Below are 19,199 nucleotides of genomic sequence, written 5' to 3' on the forward strand. Positions count from 1 at the left end.
TTGATCTTTGTTATCACTATACATTTGACAGGTGTGTATGGATCTTTTTTATCACTATACCTTTGACAGGTGTGTATGGATCTTTGTTATCACTATACCTTTGACAGGTGTGTATGGATCTTTATCACTATACCTTTGACAGGTGTGTATGGATCTTTGTTATCACTATACCTTTGACAGGTGTGTATGGATCTTTGTCATCACTATACATTTGACAGGTGTGTATGGATCTTTGTTATCACCATACCTTTGACAGGTGTGTATGGATCTTTGTTATCACTTTATATGTAAGATATTGTTTGTCTTTTAGGGGAAATCTGTGACGTAAAACAGAGACAAGACGAGATGACAACTGACATGGACAACCTAAAAGGTATGTAACATGTCCCACTGACTATAATATACTCAGCCACCTGTCAAAGTTTGACTTGGAATGAATTTCATACAGATTTACTTTTTGTATGGAGATACATGTGCCATATAGAGTAATCACTTGCTGTCTGTCCACATTTATTTGTTATTGACTGATAACTGGTATTCATTGTCTAATTCACATGAAAATTTGGTCCAGATGTTCAACTCGCAAAAATGCACACATTCAGGCTCAAGGTCAGTGTTCAAGGTTAATGGGTCAAGGTCAATTTGTGCGTTTTTTCATCGATAAACAGTTTGTTGTGACACTATGAAGCAATATTGATAAGAATTCAACTCGAAGTCAGCTGACCAAAGGTCAAGGTCAAAGATCTAGGTCAGATTATGAAGCTAACATTACAAAGCACAGTTGGTCATACCAAAACAAGGAGCCAACTGACAAAAGGTCAAAGTCACTGGGATGTCTGACATCCGACGTCCATCCAGCCTGTAGCAATTGTCATCGCTGTTCTCAGAAAATTCTTCATGGATTTTTCTCAAATTTCGCTCTTAGGTTCCCCTTGGTCCCTAGTTACACAAATGCATGTTCTATTTTGAGACTGATTTGAAAACAAGATAGCTGATAGAAAGCTATAGGTAGCCATTTTCAATTTTGACAGTTGAAGTCTGTTATCTCTATAGCTATTTCTCACAAAATTCTTTATTGATCTTTCTTAAATTTCACTTTCTATTTCCCTTTGGTCCCTAATTGTGCATGTTCCATTTAAGGACAGATCTGAAAATAAGGTGGATGACAGGTCGCCATCTTTAACTTTGACAATTTGAATTGTTTTCGCTATTGCTCAGAAAGGTTCTCTGAAATTTCTCTTCATTGTACCACCAAAATCTTGCTGGATGGAAGATGGTGCTATATTGAGGTTTTACTGTACAGTTATAGATATTATATGAAATTGATCTTATTTTTACATTTTGACAGGCACTGTTGATGCTGTGAGTGGTGATGTTGATGCTGTGAAGAAAGATGTCAGTGACATGAAACAAACATCAGCCAAAAATGCAGGTATAACAGACAATTATGTTGGTGTGTTGGTAAATATAATTTGGGAAGAACTTCAAAAATCTTCTTTTGAATTTCTTCTGAGGTTGAACCCATGATATTTTGTCATTAGGTAGTTTAAGGTTAAAATGCCATCAAATGTTTATAGGACTTAAAAAGCTTAATGAGTTTATGCCAGAAAGGAGGTGTAGGTGCCCTGTAGTATTTGTATTGCCCACTAGTCAATCCTTCAGTTCTTCTGTGTCAGTCTGACAGTCAGACAGTCAACGTACATTTAATGAATGTAATATTTCTAAACATCGATCAGAAGATCTTTCTACACCTGATTTTGATGGACATCAGTCAAGGTCACACGAGACTACTTCAGGAATAAAAAGTTGGTGCAGAAGATATATTGTGAACCCCTTTACAAATATAATATCGGTATTTACATTGTTTATCGAAACAGAAGCTCTACACCTATAAGATACGTGTGGTCATTAGTCCCAGTTATATGGTCAGAAGTCATACATAGCCACTCTGATACAAGTGTTGTATATTTGGTGTGTATAAACAGTAATCTAATTTAAATGTAAGATTCAGGTTTTAAGAGTCAGATATTATGGGAAGCCCTGTGTGATGGGTCTAGTTTTGTAAATTTTAAGAAGAATACTCGCCGCGCTAGCTCAGTCGATTATGGTGTTGGTGTACATAACCTCAGGTGAAGGTCCAGTGTGTGTGGTTCACACTTCCTACCAAGACAGTCTGTGTTTCTCAGTCGATTACAGTGTTGGCGTACATAACCTCAGGTGAAGGTCCAGTGTGTGTGGTTCACACTTCCTACCCAAGACAGTCTGTGTTTCTCAGTCGATTATGGTGTTGGTGTACATAACCTCAGGTGAAGGTCCAGTGAGTGTGGTTCACACTTCCTACCCAAGACAGTCTGTGTTTCTCAGTCGATTACAGTGTTGGCGTACATAACTTCAGGTGAAGGTCCAGTGTGTGTGGTTCACACTTCCTACCCAAGACAGTCTGTGTTTCTCAGTCGATTACAGTGTTGGTGTACATAACCTCAGGTGAAGGTCCAGTGTGTGTGGTTCACACTTCCTACCCAAGACAGTCTGTGTTTCTCAGTTGATTACAGTGTTGGCGTACATAACTTCAGGTGAAGGTCCAGTGTGTGTGGTTCACACTTCCTACCCAAGACAGTCTGTGTTTCTCAGTCGATTACAGTGTTGGCGTACATAACCTCAGGTGAAGGTCCAGTGTGTGTGGTTCACACTTCCTACTATTACAAGACATTCCTTTACCCTCCTCTGTGTGTTATTCAGTGCTTGACCCAAAGTCTAGTCCATCCCCTTGGAATTTAGTTCATTGTCATGATTGACCCAAAGTCTAGTCCATCCCCTGGGAATTTAGTTCATTGTCATGATTGACCCAATGTCTAGTCCAGCCCCTGGGAATTTAGTTCACTGTCAGGATTGATCCAAAGTCTAGTTCAGCCCCTGGTAATTTAGTTCACTGTTGACCCAAAGTCTAGTCCAGCCCCTGGTAATTTAGTTCACTGTCAGAATTGACAATAAGTCTAGTTCAGCCCCTGGGAATTTAGTTCACTGTCAGGATTGACCCAAAGTCTAGTCCATCCCTTGGGAATTTAGTTCACTGTCAGGATTTGACCCAAAGTCTAGTCCAGCCTCTAGAAATTTAGTTCACTGTCAGAATTGACAATAAGTCTAGTTAGTTCACTGTCAGAATTGACCTAAAGTCTAGTCCAGCTCCTGGGAATTTAGTTCACTGTCAGGATTGACCCGAAGTCTAGTCCAGCCCCTGGGAATTTAGTTCACTGTCAGGATTGACCCGAAGTCTAGTCCAGCTCCTGGGAATTTAGTTCACTGTCAGGATTGACCCGAAGTCTAGTCCAGCCCCTGGGAATTTAGTTCACTGTTGACCCAAAGTCTAGTCCAGCCCCTGGTAACTTAGTTCACTGTCAGAATTGACCCGAAGTCTAGTCCAGCCCCTGGTAATTTAGTTCACTGTCAGGATTGACCCGAAGTCTAGTCCAGCCCCTGGTAACTTAGTTCACTGTCAGAATTGACCCGAAGTCTAGTCCAGCCCCTGGGAATTTAGTTCACTGTTGACCCAAAGTCTAGTCCAGCCCCTGGTAACTTAGTTCACTGTCAGAATTGACCCGAAGTCTAGTCCAGCCCCTGGGAATTTAGTTCACTGTTGACCCAAAGTCTAGTCCAGCCCCTGGTAACTTAGTTCACTGTCAGAATTGACCCGAAGTCTAGTCCAGCCCCTGGGAATTTAGTTCACTGTTGACCCAAAGTCTAGTCCATCCCTTGGGAATTTAGTTCACTGTCAGGATTGACCCAAAGTCTAGTCCAGCCCCTGGGAATTTAGTTCACTGTCAGAATTGACCCAAAGTCTAGTCCAGCCCCTGGTAATGTAGTTCACTGTCAGAATTGACCTAAAGTCTAGTCCAGCCCCTGGGAATTAAGTTCACTGTCAGAATTGACCCAAAGTCTAGTCCGGCCCCTGGTAACTTAGTTCACTGTCAGAATTGACCCGAAGTCTAGTCCAGCCCCTGGGAATTTAGTTCACTGTCAGGATTGACCAAAAAGTCTAGTCCAGCCCCTGATAATTTAGTTCACTGTCGGGATTGACCTAACGTCTAGTCCAGCCCCTGGGAATTTAGTTCATGTTCCATATCTTGGGAAAGATAAGATCCTCACCCTATAATCATAAACAATGCTGGACAAGAAGAGATTACCCGGAGGAGTCACTGTGTCCCACACATGCTGGCCCCGTGGACAATGCTCTTATGTCATAACTTATAATTATGTCTGCTTATCTGTACCATACCAATAAATCTCTGTCCAACATTTGACTGAAAAGAAACAGTTTATCCACCATTCCACATAAAGGGAGTTCACTTTCCTGTGATTCATATATCAAAACTATTTTCTTTTTATTTTGTAACTGTAAATTTTTAAATCATAATTATGTGAAATATCTCATGACTTGGATCATTTTATTTTACAGGAAGGGATCCTAAGTTGACAGCTATGATAGGTGAGTCTTGAGATTGGAGGGATACAACAAAACGCCCATATGGACCAAACTTCATCAGGGACGACAGCTACTGAAATATTTGAAACATTGGATGTTTACATGTTTAAAGAACACACAAAATACTTGATTTTGATATAAAAATTACTGTTGATGAAATTATCCATCAAAGGTCAAGGCCACATGTTATCTGATACGTCACATAGTCATTGTGGCTGACTGATGGAAACAGGTTGTCTTATTGTCAGGGCCAGCTTCTGTCGTCTGTCAAATTTTAGGTCACCTGAGTTGAAGTCTGAAGTCATCCATTTTAATTCCTTTTGTTCATTGTTGTGCAGTAGGTGTCGTCTGTCCATTAACAATTCACATTTTTGCCGTCTCAGAAATCCCTGAACCAATTTTAATGAAATTTTGGAGAAACTTCTATGGTCAAAGTCAACCAACAGTGTAAATTATATGGTCCTCACCTCCCAGGGCCTGAGAGTTGGAGCAAAATGGGGTCAAATTAACTGTATTTCAAAAATTGTCTTCTCAACACGCAAACAAGTTCAAATCAAACACTCTGCTTAACCAAAAGTTTGAATTTCATCACCCTTTGGTCTCACGTTTCCCCTCTGGTGAGGGGTAAAATTTACTATAGTTTATAAAGGGAAATCACACTTCTGAGCATCATTTGTTTAATTGCTATTAGAAAAATTATAATCAAAACTTGGGTAGAATAACATTATGGAATGACATTTTGATGTTATGCACATATTGGCTCTGACTGAACTCCGCGACCTGCTCAGGCCCATGGGCCTCTTATTCTTTAAATGATTTTTTTAGCCCCCAACTCCTCACTACCATCACCAGCCCTCACCCCTCTTTAGGTATATCAGTTCATGAACAATTCAAATGGACCTTTTCTGTGGTTCGTTGTCCGTCCATAAAATCCTTGTAATTGTGATTTCCTGGGGAACAGGGCACGGATCTTTTGTAAACTTTTCATGGAGGTTCTTAAATATGCCCGTTCCAAAGAGAGCGTGATTGAAAAAACCAAACAGCAAACAGGCAGCCATCTTTAATTCTTTGATTTTTACAGCTTGAAGTTTCTTGAGAAATATTGGAAGGCTACTAAAACAGTAATTCTCAACTGAAATGTAGGTCCCATAGACCCTAGTTGTGTCCGATTTACTATTAAGACTGATAAGGAAATCAATATGGCTGACAGTATACAAAGGATATTTTGACATTTTAAATTTGTTAGCTCACCTGGTCCGAAGGACTAAGGTGAGCTTATGCCATACCGTGACGTCTGTCGTCTGTCGTCCGTCGTCCGTCCTTCCGTCCGTCCGTCCGTCCGTCCGTCCGTCCGTCAACAATTGACTTCTTCTTCATAACCACCGATCAGATTTTGACCAAATTTGGTCAGAAGCATCCCTATCGGTAGGGGACTCAAAATTGTACAAATGATGGGGCTGACCCCCCAGGGGCCTGAAGGGCGGGGCCAAAAGGGGTCAATTTGGCTATATTGATATAAACAACTTCTTCTCTGAAACCGAGCAAAGGATATTGCTCCTTTTTGCCTGGAAGCATCACTATGAGGTGGGGATTCAAAATTGTACAAATGGTGGTGCTGACCCCCTAGGGGCCTGAGGGGCGGGGCATAAATGGGTCAATATAGCTATATTGATATTAACAACTTCTTCTCTGGAACCGAGCAATGGATATCACTCATATTTGCATGGTAGCATCACTTTGGGGTGGGGATTCAAAATTGTACAAATGATGGGACTGACACGCTAGGGGCCTGAGGGGCGGGCCAAAATGGGTCATTATAGCTATATTGATAATACCGACTTCTTCTCTGAAACCGAGCAATGGATATCGCTCATATTTGCCTGGTAGCATTACTTTAGGGTTTGGATTCAAAATTGTACAAATGATTGGGCTGACCCCCAGGGGCCTGAAGGGCGGGGCCAAGAGGGGTCAATTTAGCTAAATTGATATGAACAACTTCTCCTCTGAAACTAAGCAATATATATTGCTCAATTTTTGTGAGAATCGCTTTAGGGTAGGGATTCAAAATTGTACAAATGGTGGGTCTACCTTCCTGGAGGCTGAGGGGTGGGACCAAAAGGGGTCAATTCGGCTAAATTGATATAAACAACTTCTTCTCTGAAACTTAGCAAAGGATATCACTCATATTTGTCTGGTAGCTAGCAACCCCCTAGGGTAGGGATTCAAAATTGTACAAATGACAGGGCTGAACCCAGGGGACCTAAGAGGCGTGGCCAAAAGGGGTTATTTTGGCAGAATTGATATAAACAACTTTTTCTCTGAAACTAAGCAATGGATATCTTTAATATGTGACTGGTAGCATTCCCTTGAGTTAAGGATTCAAAATTGTACAAATGATGGGGCCGACCCCTTGGAGGCTGAGGGGTTGGGCCAAAAGGGGTCAATTTGGCTAAATTGATATGAAGAACTTCTCTGAAACAGCTCATATTTGACTATTAGCATCCTATTGGGGTAGGGATTCAAAATTGTATAAAGGAAGGAGCTGACCCCCCAGGGGGCAGAGGGCAGGGTCAAAAGGGGTCAATTGGTCTAAACAAGATCTTCTCTGAAACTAAGTAATGGATGACCCACATTTGTGTGGTAGCATCCCTATGGGATCGCGCCAAAAGTCAATTTCATTTCATGGATTAATGCACCTTTTGACATTTTTAGTATTAAAATAAAACCAATGTACATGTACCCATATAAAATGCTTATGATATATATTGACATAGCAATACCAGCAACAAATATACTTAAGCATCATTCTTGTTTCATATCTCATGAAACCAGGTGAGCGATACAGGCCCTCTGGGCCTCTTGTTCTTGCTTATTCTTGAGAAGTACTGGAACTTAAAATAGGTGAGAAGAGAAAGTAAAGCAATGATCAGTCTTTCACAGAACCAACAAGATCATTATTTGGTTGGCACCCAAATCCCTTTGAGTGATGTAATAATTTCCTCGGTGCCATTGATTTAACATCACAAGATTTCAGGTTGTATCCATTAAAATAAGGAAAATAATCATAAACTATATCAGGAAGGACAACTTTAATTAATCATTATTTGTAAAGTCTTATTATTTCAAAAATTTAGCTAAAACTGAATAATTTAATTTTGTATGAAACGCACATTTTCATTGGCTAAAATAATTTTGTTATACATGTACCTCCATAACAAATTTTTTGATGTTGCGAAATGTAATGTCATTTTTGATTGGCTGATGACGTTGCGTAATAATTTATCACAAAAAAGAGTTCGCCAAAGAAAGTGAAATATCTTGGTGTGTATCAGACGAAATTAAATTATAAGAATTAACATTAATTATTTTTTCTGTTATACAGTCATAACAGAAAAAACTGGAGTGTACTCTCTTCATAAACCGCTTCGCGGTTTATTTAGAGTACACTCCAGTTTTTTCTGTTATGACTGTATAACAGAAAAAATAATTGATGTTAATCCTTAAATATTTAATCTAAACTTTGACGGATTCTGAAGGTCGAGGGTTCAAAATGATCGTGAGGAGCATTTATTGATCAATTGGTGAACGATGAAGGTTCTATGAGCCTTTTGTAATAGTTTATGTTAAAAATGTACATGTATTTCTGATAGAGAAACCTTTCATGTACATGATGTAATATTAGGTTCAGTAATATGTGATAAGTTATACGTCTCTATATATTGTAGTTATTTTTTATTTATTTTTTTTTCGTGGTAGGGAGTCTGTCATTTTTGATGTAAAAAAATATTGTCTCATGCTCCCAGGGAACTCGTGAATTTTGGCTTTGTCATGCTGATGTTTGTTCTTATAAGTTTAATCTTCTTTCCTTGCAGATACAACAAAGTCTACAATTCAGACAGAAAAAGAAAGCTACAAGTATATTTCTACCAAAAGTCTCCAAGATGCCCATCAAAAACTTCTGGAGAACAAAATCGTTATAATCCAGGGAAACTCGGGGGACGGGAAATCATCTACTGCACTTGAACTTCTCGGTTTGCTGTGCTGTAATGAAGAGGAGGGGCAACATAAACGATGTCGACAACCACTACAACTACACGAGATAAAAGACTTAGATTCAGTTGCACCAAAGTCACAATTAGTTATTTATTTTGATGACATCTTTGGAACGAATGTTGTGTGTCAGGAAGGTGTGAAAGAATGGGAGAAACGAGAAAAAGAAATTATTGCAAAACTTTGTGGAAATGAATCTGAGTCCAATTATCTGGTCATTACAATTCGTAGTGGAATGATTAATTCTTTAAGTGGCCTGGGAAAATTATTTACTAAAGAAAACATTGTTGACCTTAGCCAGTACAAAGAAGACAAAGAAAAACTTGCATTGTTAAAGTTGTATCAACCAAAAACTGAATTTGTTAAATGGACAGATGATGAGGAGAAACAGATTGTGGCCTCGGCCCCAGACATTGGGTTTCCACAGTGTTGTAGATTATTTAGGGACACACCTAGTTTACAAACAGAGAGAGTCAAATTCTTTGAAAGACCTTTGCATTATTTTAAATCCTCTTTATCTAAATTAGAAGACGGGAAATTTTATGGTCTGCTGTATCTGTTTCTCAAAGGCGGCTCAGTTCTAGAACATGATTTAGACCCTTTTATTGAAAATATTGAAGAAAATGAGGAAATGAAAGCAGCATTTGCTTTTGATGTAGTAAAAGTAAACCCAACATCTGAGCTTATTTACAAAAAAGAAAAGAAAGCAGAATTTGTAAAGGAGTCATTAGAATGCCTTTTTGGTTGGCTGGTGAGAAAAGAATCTACACTGTGGAAAAAATGTCCCTTTTACAAATTCAAACACGACTCCATTGAGGAAACAGTGGCACTTCTGTATGGAGAGAAAACTCCCATTGGCTACATACAGAATTGTCCCAGAAAGTTCCTCAGTTATGTAACTACAACAAAAAACACCCCAAACAGAATAGTTATATCATCTGATAATCAAACCAATGCCATGTATAAACGTATAGTGACAGAGTTTCAATCTGTTGATCCTGAAAGTTACTGGTATTTGAGTGAGTATGAATATTTATTTAGATTAGATGTATGGACAGACACCCTGTTTTTACAGGGTTTTATCAGATGGCTAAGTGGTCAGAATGATGACAAAAACTTACACCAACTGATAAAATGTGCCTTGTTAAATGAAGCTTGCTCTGCTGGTTTAGAAGATCATTTCTCGTATCTCCTTTCTGTGGGTGCCACACCCGACAATAATACACCGTTTATTGTAGTGGAGGGTGGGAGTGTACGACTACTGACACAAATACTAATGTATGGCGTCATTCCTACAGCGAAGGCACGCGAGTCACAATCATCACATTATACTGAAGATATCAATGTCCTACACGAGGCTTGTTTGTTTGAGAGAGAAGTGATGGTGACCATGTTGTGTGACACTTACCCAGACTTGGTACATGAGACTGATCGCTATGGACGAAGCCCGCTCCATCTTGTGGCACGGACAGGAAACGTTGGTATATTTCAGACAGTGGAGAGAATGATACTTAAATCTTTGTGTAGAGTTGAGGATGTACAACGTAAGTGTGAGATAGAAGATGGTCGTGTTGTACATAGGAGTTGTGTGTGTGGTCAGTACATGTCACAGTTAGTGTACGAGGACGGGTTTACAATATTACATCATAGTTGTATGTATGGACACAGGGTGCTTAGTTTATACCTGTGTGAGTGTTACCCAGCACTAACTACAGCTTTAACTAACGACGGGTGGACAATATTACATTGGAGTTGTAGTCAGGGACACAGGGAGCTTAGTTTAGAGCTGTGTAAGTTATACCCAGCACTGACTACAGCTGTAGATAAGTACGGGTCTACAATATTACATCGTAGTTGTAGGTGGGGACACAGGAAGCTTAGTTTAGAGCTGTGTAAGTTATACCCAGCACTGACTACAGCTGTAGATAACGACGGGTGGACAATATTACATGTTAGTTGTAGTTGGGGACGCAGGGAGCTTAGTTTAGAGCTGTGTCAGTGTTACCCAGCACTAACTACAGCTGTAACTAACAACGGGTATAATTGTCTACATCACATAGCCAGAGAGACATCAGATGTAGACATGTTCACTGATTGTGAACGTCACGTAAAACAGTACGTAGAGAAAACAGGAGGTAAGTATGACATCACGACCTTACTTACTAAACGTGGGAAATCTGTTTTAGACCTGGCAAAGGAACAGACAGAGTGGGAGAGAATGTTGAGGAAGTTAGATAACCCATTGTATGATCATCTTGTCGAGGTGTTTACTAAGTAAATGTGTTAATTATTCACACTTCTATACACTAACTTGTGTAACATAATGACAAAATAAACAGCAACGAACAGAACACTGTGGAAACCTTTTGTGGGGTCATCTTGTCAAGTTTATTTGTAAATAAAAGTACTTAGAAATATTCATACATACCTCTTTACCTTCTGTACATTAACTTGTATAACATGGTGTATAATTAAACAAAGATTAAGTTGAAGAAACAATTTATTTTCATCATTGTTCACAAAAACGAACAAAAGTCGTGAGTTTTAGAAATTTTCTTCGGCGATAGGGGGTGTCCTCGGGTAGGTCCGAGTGAAAGGAAGGTGGTGATACAAATAACCGCCTGGTACGGCCCAACACAGACTGGAGGGTAGGGTAGGGCCCAACACAGACTGGAGGGTAGGTAGGGCCCAACACAGACTGGAGGGTAGGGTAGAGCCCAACACAGACTGTAGGGTAGGGTAGGGTAGGGCCCAACATAGGCTGGAGGGTAGGGTAGGGCCCACGCAGACTGGAGGGTAGGGTAGGGCCAAACACACAGACTGGAGGGTAGGGTACGGCCCAACACAGACTGGAGGGTAGGGTAGAGCCCACCACAGACTGGAGGGTAGGGTAGAGCCCAACATAGACTGGAGGGTAGGGTAGGGCCCAACACAGACTGGAGGGTAGGGTAGGGCCCAACACAGACTGGAGGGTAGGTAGGGCCCAACACAGACTGGAGGGTAGGGTAGAGCCCAACACAGACTGTAGGGTAGGGTAGGGTAGGGCCCAACATAGGCTGGAGGGTAGGGTAGGGCCCACGCAGACTGGAGGGTAGGGTAGGGCCAAACACACAGACTGGAGGGTAGGGTACGGCCCAACACAGACTGGAGGGTAGGGTAGAGCCCACCACAGACTGGAGGGTAGGGTAGAGCCCAACATAGACTGGAGGGCAGGGTAGGGCCCAACACAGACTGGAGGGTAGGGTAGGGCCCAACACGGACTGGAGGGTAGGGTAGGGCCCAACACAGACTAGAGGGTGGGGTACGGCCCAACACAGACTGGAGGGTGGGGTACGGCCCAACACAGACTGGAGGGTAGGGTAGGGTAGGGCCAAACACAGACTGGAGGGTAGGGTAGGGCCCAACACAGACTGGAGGGTAAGGCCCATCTCTGACTGGAGGGTAGGGTAGGGCCCAACACAGACTGGAGGGTATTCAAGGTCATATTATAATGTAAATATTAACTCGTATGAATAATGTTGAATATTTACTATTTAGAAATTGGAACTGTTTTAGTAACAAATATTTTTGTGACAACCGCATCATCAGACTTGCAATACTGTAAATAGTATAATAGTTCACACAACTAAAGACATTGTTAAATTAACCATAATCACGTCATTTTCAGGTATTTTATAGACTGCTATGTCTTGTTCTTTATGTAGTTTTTTTTTTAAATTTGATTTCATTCATTTATTTTTAATTGTTTTTATTATTTTTATTTTTTTTTTGGCAAATTAACATATAGATAAAATGTTGATTAAAGTTATGAGAGAGATTTCTGTTGAAATGTGTTTTTTCTAATCTTAAAATTGTTTCATCAACTATTTGTATTGATATTTCAAAGTAATACATAAGCAAGATTTTTTTTTAACAACAAAAATTCGAATGAAATCTAAAAACTTTTATAAACTAAGAAAAGAAAAAATCCTGAAGTTTGTTTCTTGTACATTCCTAGTATTTTAGTTATTTTTGTTTGTTTTGGTTTTCTATATTTAACATACATTCTATGTTTAGAAAACCTGATCCAACAAAAATTGTTTTACAATATCAATATTCGTACCTTGTACTGGCTTATCTGTATTTTTGTTCTTTGGTGAGGAATTTTAATTGGCATTTCAAAGTGATACAAAATTTATTTTTGTTTGATTTCTAGCAAGAAAAAAAAATTATACACTGGTATCATTTGTACAGTTTGCAACGTGTATGATAGAATATTTATAAATAAAACAACCTTAATATGATCTGACAGGGGAAACATTAATTATCCGTTCCAGCAGTCAGATGTTAGCATTTTTCATGGGCAATAGTACATACATTGTGTAAATTACATTTTGTAAGTCAGATTGCCAGTGCATGTATTTTTATTTTATTCTATCTGGTGAAATCTCATGTAATACAATGTGAAGTGTATTATTGTTGTTATAATTGCTGATACAATTGTTTTAAAATCCTGGTAATTTGTTTATTTTTGTTTGTGTGGTATCAATATTTAAGATATTTGTTAAAAAATAACAACCATAATTATTTTATAACATCAATATTGGTACCTGGTACTGGTTTTACTAGAAATCACTGTGATACCAGGAACAGAGCAATGAGGCTGAGTTATAACATCAATATTGGTACCTGGTACTGGTTTTACTAGAAATCACTGTGATACCAGGAACAGAGCAATGAGACTGAGTTATAACATCAATATTGGTACCTGGTACTGGTTTTACTAGAAATCACTGATACCAGGAACAGAGCAATGAGACTGAGTTATAACATCAATATTGGTACCTGGTACTCACTTTACTAGAAATCACTGTGATACCAGGAACAGAGCATTGAGGCTGAGTTATAACATCAATATTGGTACCTGGTACTGGTTTTACTAGAAATCACTGTGATACCAGGAACAGAGCAATGAGACTGATTTCGTATTTACAGGAGTGTGTTGATTGACAGAAAACTTTGATACATATTTATATGTAAGTCTAGTTTGTTGTATATTATGTAATAGTATATGTTTGTTGCCTTTTGTTTGTATGAATAGTTTCTAGACCTGACTGAAGAGAAAGTGATTGTATAGAATGAAGTGTTGTGTTATTAGTATTGTTTGTATAAATAGTTGTTAGACTAGATATAACTGAAGGGAATGAAAGTGAGTGTATGTGTAGTTTCAAAATTCATGTGATCAGCTCACAACGTAAAAGAAATGACACCGCCTTTAGTAACGTCGCTTTTGATTGGCTGTTATAGTGGCGTATTAATTTTTAGAGAAAAGAGGCTATCAATAAAAGTGGATTTCAAAGGGATTGTTTGAGACGAAGTTGACCTATTGTGATAGCCTTTTGTCCATTGTCGTGCGTCGTGTGGTGGGCGTCATAAACAATTTACATTTTCAACTTCTTCTCAATTTCCAACAGGCCCAGAGACCTGATATTTAATCTGTTGTCACAGGGGTCAAATATACTAAAATCTTTGAATGACTTCTTCTTGATAACCAAAGGGCCCAGTGACTTGATATTGGTCCTGTAGCATGCTGGGCTGAAGGGATACCAAGTGTGTCCCAATAACATTGATCTTCATTCAAGGTCACATGGGTCAAAAAGGCTATAATCTTTAAATGACTTCTCAATGACCAAGTTGCCTGTGGACTTTTTATTAGGCTTGTAGCATGTCGGGGTGAAGGGCTCCCAAGTTTGTTCAAATGAATGACCTTGACCTACAGTCAAGGTCACAGGGGTGAAATTTTGCAATATCCAAGAGTTTCCGAGACCTGATATTAGGCCAATAGTATGCTGGAAAGAAGGACTAGAAAATTTATTGAGATGAATAAACCTAGCCTTCTCTGATATTTGAATAAAGAGGTAATCAGCATAGTATCTGTAGAAATGACCTCAATCTAACTCAAAGTTGCTGTAGAGCTAGGTGAGCGATACAGGTCCATTGAGCCTCTTGTTTTAAGGTGAAAGGGGTCAAATGTATAAAAATCTTCTGATAATTCAGTGTCACTCGTGTTCATGATATTGGACCAGGAGCATGTTAGAGTGGAGGGCTACAAATGTTGTTAAAATGTTAACTTTGACTTTCTTTGAAGGTCACATAGGTCAAAGGTTGAGAAAAATGATACATTTAAAGTCACATTCTTTTATATATAGTAAGTAAAACTTCAAACTGAAGTTGGGGGTCTCCAGGGGTCAGATTGATGAAAGTGTGGACTTAGAATACTTCTTCATATTGTATTTCAACATGCATTGTGTTGTGATATTCAGAGATCTCTGTATGTAAATAAAACTGTGATATTGATGTCCAGTTATATAAGTTACTGGTGTGTTTGTCCGTTGTCAGTATAATATGACCAAATGGGGTATCCTGCTGGGTGTATTCATTTCCAATGAGTAATTTTGTTGACTTTGTATATGCGAGAACAAATAAATTGTATTTGAGAGAAAAAATAAAGAATTAAAACTAAAATACTGTTCTCCTTGTCAATAACTTCTTCAGAACCAGTTGAATGGAGTATAATGTCACCCTGTTGATTTTATTAATTATCAGGGCGACTGGAAAAGTAATTGCTACCAGCCCTAATTAGACCCACTATATACTGTCATATATATGTTGTACAAACATTAATCTATCTTGTATGTAGGTCACCTAGCGGAGTGAGTTTATGTCGTGATGTGAAGTCTGTCATCATAGCCTTTCCCTTTAGGAAACAACCAACCAATTGAAAAAATATATTTTTGAAACAGCCCCTGTGTATAACGTTGAGCCAAGGATAAAATGTCTGGCAGCTACTGATTGGCCAGTATGTTATGAAGTGAGAAAATAGATATGTAGCCTGATAGGTAACTATCAATAAGAAATGTTGATATAAATTTCGTAAGTCCGATTGGTTTTTTCCCAAAAGTTCACGTAAAAATAGTAAACACAGGTAAACATTTAAGATTTTTGAGAATTTTTACTGCGAAATTCACCTATTTTCAAAATGGCTACCCTGAAGAAAATTTGAGCTGAAGGACCCAACATTTTTTTTTGATTAGGTGTTATATCAGACCCTAAACTTTTGTTATAAACCATAATCGTCATATTCAATTCAAGAATTTGAATGAAATAATCCAAAACGTTAACACTAAGGTCTATGGGAAAACAATTGGTTGGTTGGTCTCTTTAAACGACTTCTCAATGACCAAAAGGCACAGTTAATATTGTGCTGGTGGTATGGTGGGCTACCATAGTTGTTCAAATGAATGTATTAATGTAAGAGTTGGAATTCTTTTGTATAACATTTTCACTTTTTGACGTTTCAAGGCGGAGAGTTCCAATAATTGTAAAATTAGATCATGTTCGATGAGAAGACAAGACAAACACTGTATTATATTGTCATAATTTAAGTTTAATCACCATTCGATATAATGTTACCTCCCAGATAATTAATGGTTACACAATTACTCTGATATTACTGTTATGCATGTATATCCAACATAAAGTATACAAATTTATAACGAAACTTCCCCATTAAAATAAACGTTCATACCTATTTCAAACATCATCATCTATAAAACAAGAGATCCCAGAGGGATCTTGGCGCCCACCATTGAATGATCTTTATAGGTTCCATGTCAGATTGATCTTTTCTCTACTTTTCCCTTCCTCTAAGTCTTACTAATCTGTGTAAATTCAGAAACAGCCCTCTAGTACTTTTCAAACAAGGGTAACCTATATATAAAATTTAAGATTTAGCGATAATGGCTGTCTGTCGGCCATGTTGTTTTCAGATTGGTCCCAAAATGCAACACCAGGGACCAAGGAGAACCTACATATGAAATTTGAGAAAGATCCCTTCAGTAACTTCTGTAAAATAGCGATAACAAACTTCAATTGTCAAAATACAAGATGGCTGCCTGTCGGCCAGGTTGTTTTCTGATTGGTCTCAAAATCCAATATGCATAACTAGGCACAGAGGGCAACCTACATATGAAATTTGAGAAAGATCCCTTCAGCCATTTCTGATAAATAGCGATAACAAAATTCAATTGTCAAAATCCAAGATGGCTGGCTGTCGGCCATGTTGTTTTCCTATTGGTCCCAAGATGAAACTACAGACCAAGGGGAACTTACAAACAAGTTTGAGAAAGATCCCTTCAGTACTTTCTGAGAAATAGCGATAACAAACTTCAATTTTCAAAATCCAAGATGTCTGCTTGTCGGCCATGTTGTTTTCCGAAAGGTCTCAAAATGCAATATGCATATCAAGGCAATGAGGGGAACCTACATATGAAATTTGAGAAAGATCCCTTGAGTACTTTTTCAGAAATAGCGATAACAAACTTCAATTGTCAAAATCCAAGATGGCTGCCTGTCGGCCATGTTGTTTTCCGATTGGTCTCAAAATGCAATATGCATAACTAGGCACCCCGGGGGAACATATATATGAAATTTGAGAAAGATCCCTTCTGTACTTTCTGAGAAATAGCGATAACAAACTTCAATTGTCAAAATCCAAGATGGCTGCCTGTCGGCCATGTTGTTTTTCGATAGGTCTCAAAATGCGATATGCATAACTAAGAACCAAGGGGAACCTACACATGAAATTTGAGAAAGATCCCTTCTGTACTTTCTGAGAAATAGCAATAACAAACTTCAATTGTCAAAATCCAAGATGGCTGCCTGTCGGCCATGTTGTTTTGCGATTGGTCTCAAAATGCGATATGCATAACTAGGCACCAAGGGGAACCTACATATGAAATTTGAGAAAGATCCCTTCAGCACTTTCTCAGAAATAGCGATAACAAACATCAATTGTCAAAATCCAAGATGGCTGCCTGTCGGCCATGTTGTTTTCCGATTAGTCTCAAAATGCAATATGCATAACTAAGAACCAAGGGGAACCTACACATGAAATTTGAGAAAGATCCCTTCTGTACTTTCTGAGAAATAGCGATAACAAACATCAATTGTCAAAATCCAAGATGGCTGCCTGTCGGCCATGTTGTTTTCCGATTGGTCTCAAAATGCGATATGCATAACTAGGCACCAAGGGGAACCTACATATGAAATTTGAGAAAGATCCCTTCAGCACTTTCTCAGAAATAGCGATAACAAACATCAATTGTCAAAATCCAAGATGGCTGCCTGTCGGCCATGTTGTTTTCCGATTAGTCTCAAAATGCAATATGCATAACTAGGCACCAAGGGGAACCTACATATGAAATTTGAGAAAGATCCCTTCAGTACTTTCTGAGAAATAGCGATAACAAACTTCATTGTCAAAATCCAAGATGGCTGCCTGCAGCCTCTCGGCCATGTTGTTTTCCGATAGGTCTCAAAATGCGATATGCATAACTAGGCACCAAGGGGAACCTACATATGAAATTTGAGAAAGATCCCTTCAGTACTTTCTGAGAAATAGCGATAACAAACTTCATTGTCAAAATCCAAGATGGCTGCCTGTCGGCCATGTTGTTTTCCGATAGGTCTCAAAATGCGATATGCATAACTAGGCACCAAGGGGAACCTACATATGAAATTTGAGAAAGATCCCTTCAGTACTTTCTGAGAAATAGCGATAACAAGAATTGTTTACGGACGGACGGACGGACGGAGGGACGGACGACGGACCACGGACGCAGGGCGATTTGAATAGCCCACCATCTGATGATGGTGGGCTAAAAAATAATAAAAAATAAAGTACTTCAGGAAGGAAAAGCTGGATTTAAATGTCCTTACTCAGCAAATCCAAAATGGCTTCCTCCCCAGCAATAAGGTGACATCCCTATGAGGTGATTAAGTTTCACACCACAGAAACAACAGTCCAATTCTCTGACATGATCACAGTGATGGTCGGCCCGATACCATGACATGATCACAGTGATGGTCGGCCCGATACCCTGACATGGTCATCACAATGGTCCGCCCGACACCCTGACATGATCACGGTGATAGCTGGTCCAATATCCTGACATGGTCATCGCAATGGTCCGCCCGATACCCTGACATGATCACAGTGATGGTTGGCCCAATACCCTGACATGATCACAGTGAAGTATGTAGCAGTATCAAATCCAAGGCCCTTCTTCAGCAGGCCAGGTTAATAAAATACAGTAATGACCTCAAGGGAAGTCTATAACAGTATAATACAGTAATCAAATCCCAGGCCCTTCTTCACCAGGCCAGGTTGATAAAATACAGTAATGACCTCAAGGGAAGTCTATAACAGTATTATACAGTAATCAAATCCCTGGCCCTTCTTCACCAGGCCAGGTTGATAAAATACAGTAATGACCTCAAGGGAAGTCTATAACAGTATTATACAGTCATCAAATCCCATGCCCTTCTTCACCAGGCCAGGTTGATAAAATACAGTAATGACCTCAAGGGAAGTCTATAACAGTATTATACAGTAATCAAATCCCAGGCCATTCTTCACCAGGCCAGGTTGATAAATTTCAATAATGACCTCAAGGGAAGTCTATAACAGTATTATACAGTCATCAAATCCCATGCCCTTCTTCAACAGGCCAGGTTGATAAAATACAGTAATGACCTCAAGGGAAGTCTATAACAGTATCATACAGTAATCAAATCCCAGGCCATTCTTCACCAGGCCAGGTTGATAAATTTCAATAATGACCTCAAG

The 19,199-nt window shown here is 39.1% G+C and overlaps 1 protein-coding gene and 1 long non-coding RNA gene across 4 annotated transcripts in view; one reads left to right on the forward strand and one right to left on the reverse strand.

The window, feature by feature from the left end:
• The window catches only part of LOC117316762, a 31,435-nt gene extending 20,413 nt beyond the window's left edge, over positions 1-11,022 (forward strand). For 2 of the 3 annotated variants that reach the window (XM_033871530.1, XM_033871531.1), the window contains exons 5-8: positions 311-373; positions 1,349-1,432; positions 4,454-4,483; positions 8,353-11,022. In XM_033871530.1, coding sequence (XP_033727421.1) covers positions 311-373; positions 1,349-1,432; positions 4,454-4,483; positions 8,353-10,808 — 2,633 coding nt within the window. In that variant the 3' untranslated portion in view covers positions 10,809-11,022. The remainder of the gene's footprint in view (positions 1-310; positions 374-1,348; positions 1,433-4,453; positions 4,484-8,352) is intronic. The other variant, XM_033871532.1, reaches the window with a different exon arrangement.
• Positions 11,023-12,234: 1,212 nt separating this feature from the next.
• LOC117316765 lies at positions 12,235-14,015 on the reverse strand. Its single transcript, XR_004529997.1, has 2 exons — positions 13,434-14,015; positions 12,235-13,354 (listed from the first exon to the last, which is right to left on the reverse strand). It is a non-coding gene; the product is annotated as an uncharacterized LOC117316765 (long non-coding RNA).
• Positions 14,016-19,199: the final 5,184 nt, after the last annotated feature.

The sequence above is a fragment of the Pecten maximus genome, chromosome 18, assembly GCF_902652985.1.
Source record: "Pecten maximus chromosome 18, xPecMax1.1, whole genome shotgun sequence".
In the NCBI taxonomy this organism is placed as follows: domain Eukaryota; kingdom Metazoa; phylum Mollusca; class Bivalvia; order Pectinida; family Pectinidae; genus Pecten; species Pecten maximus.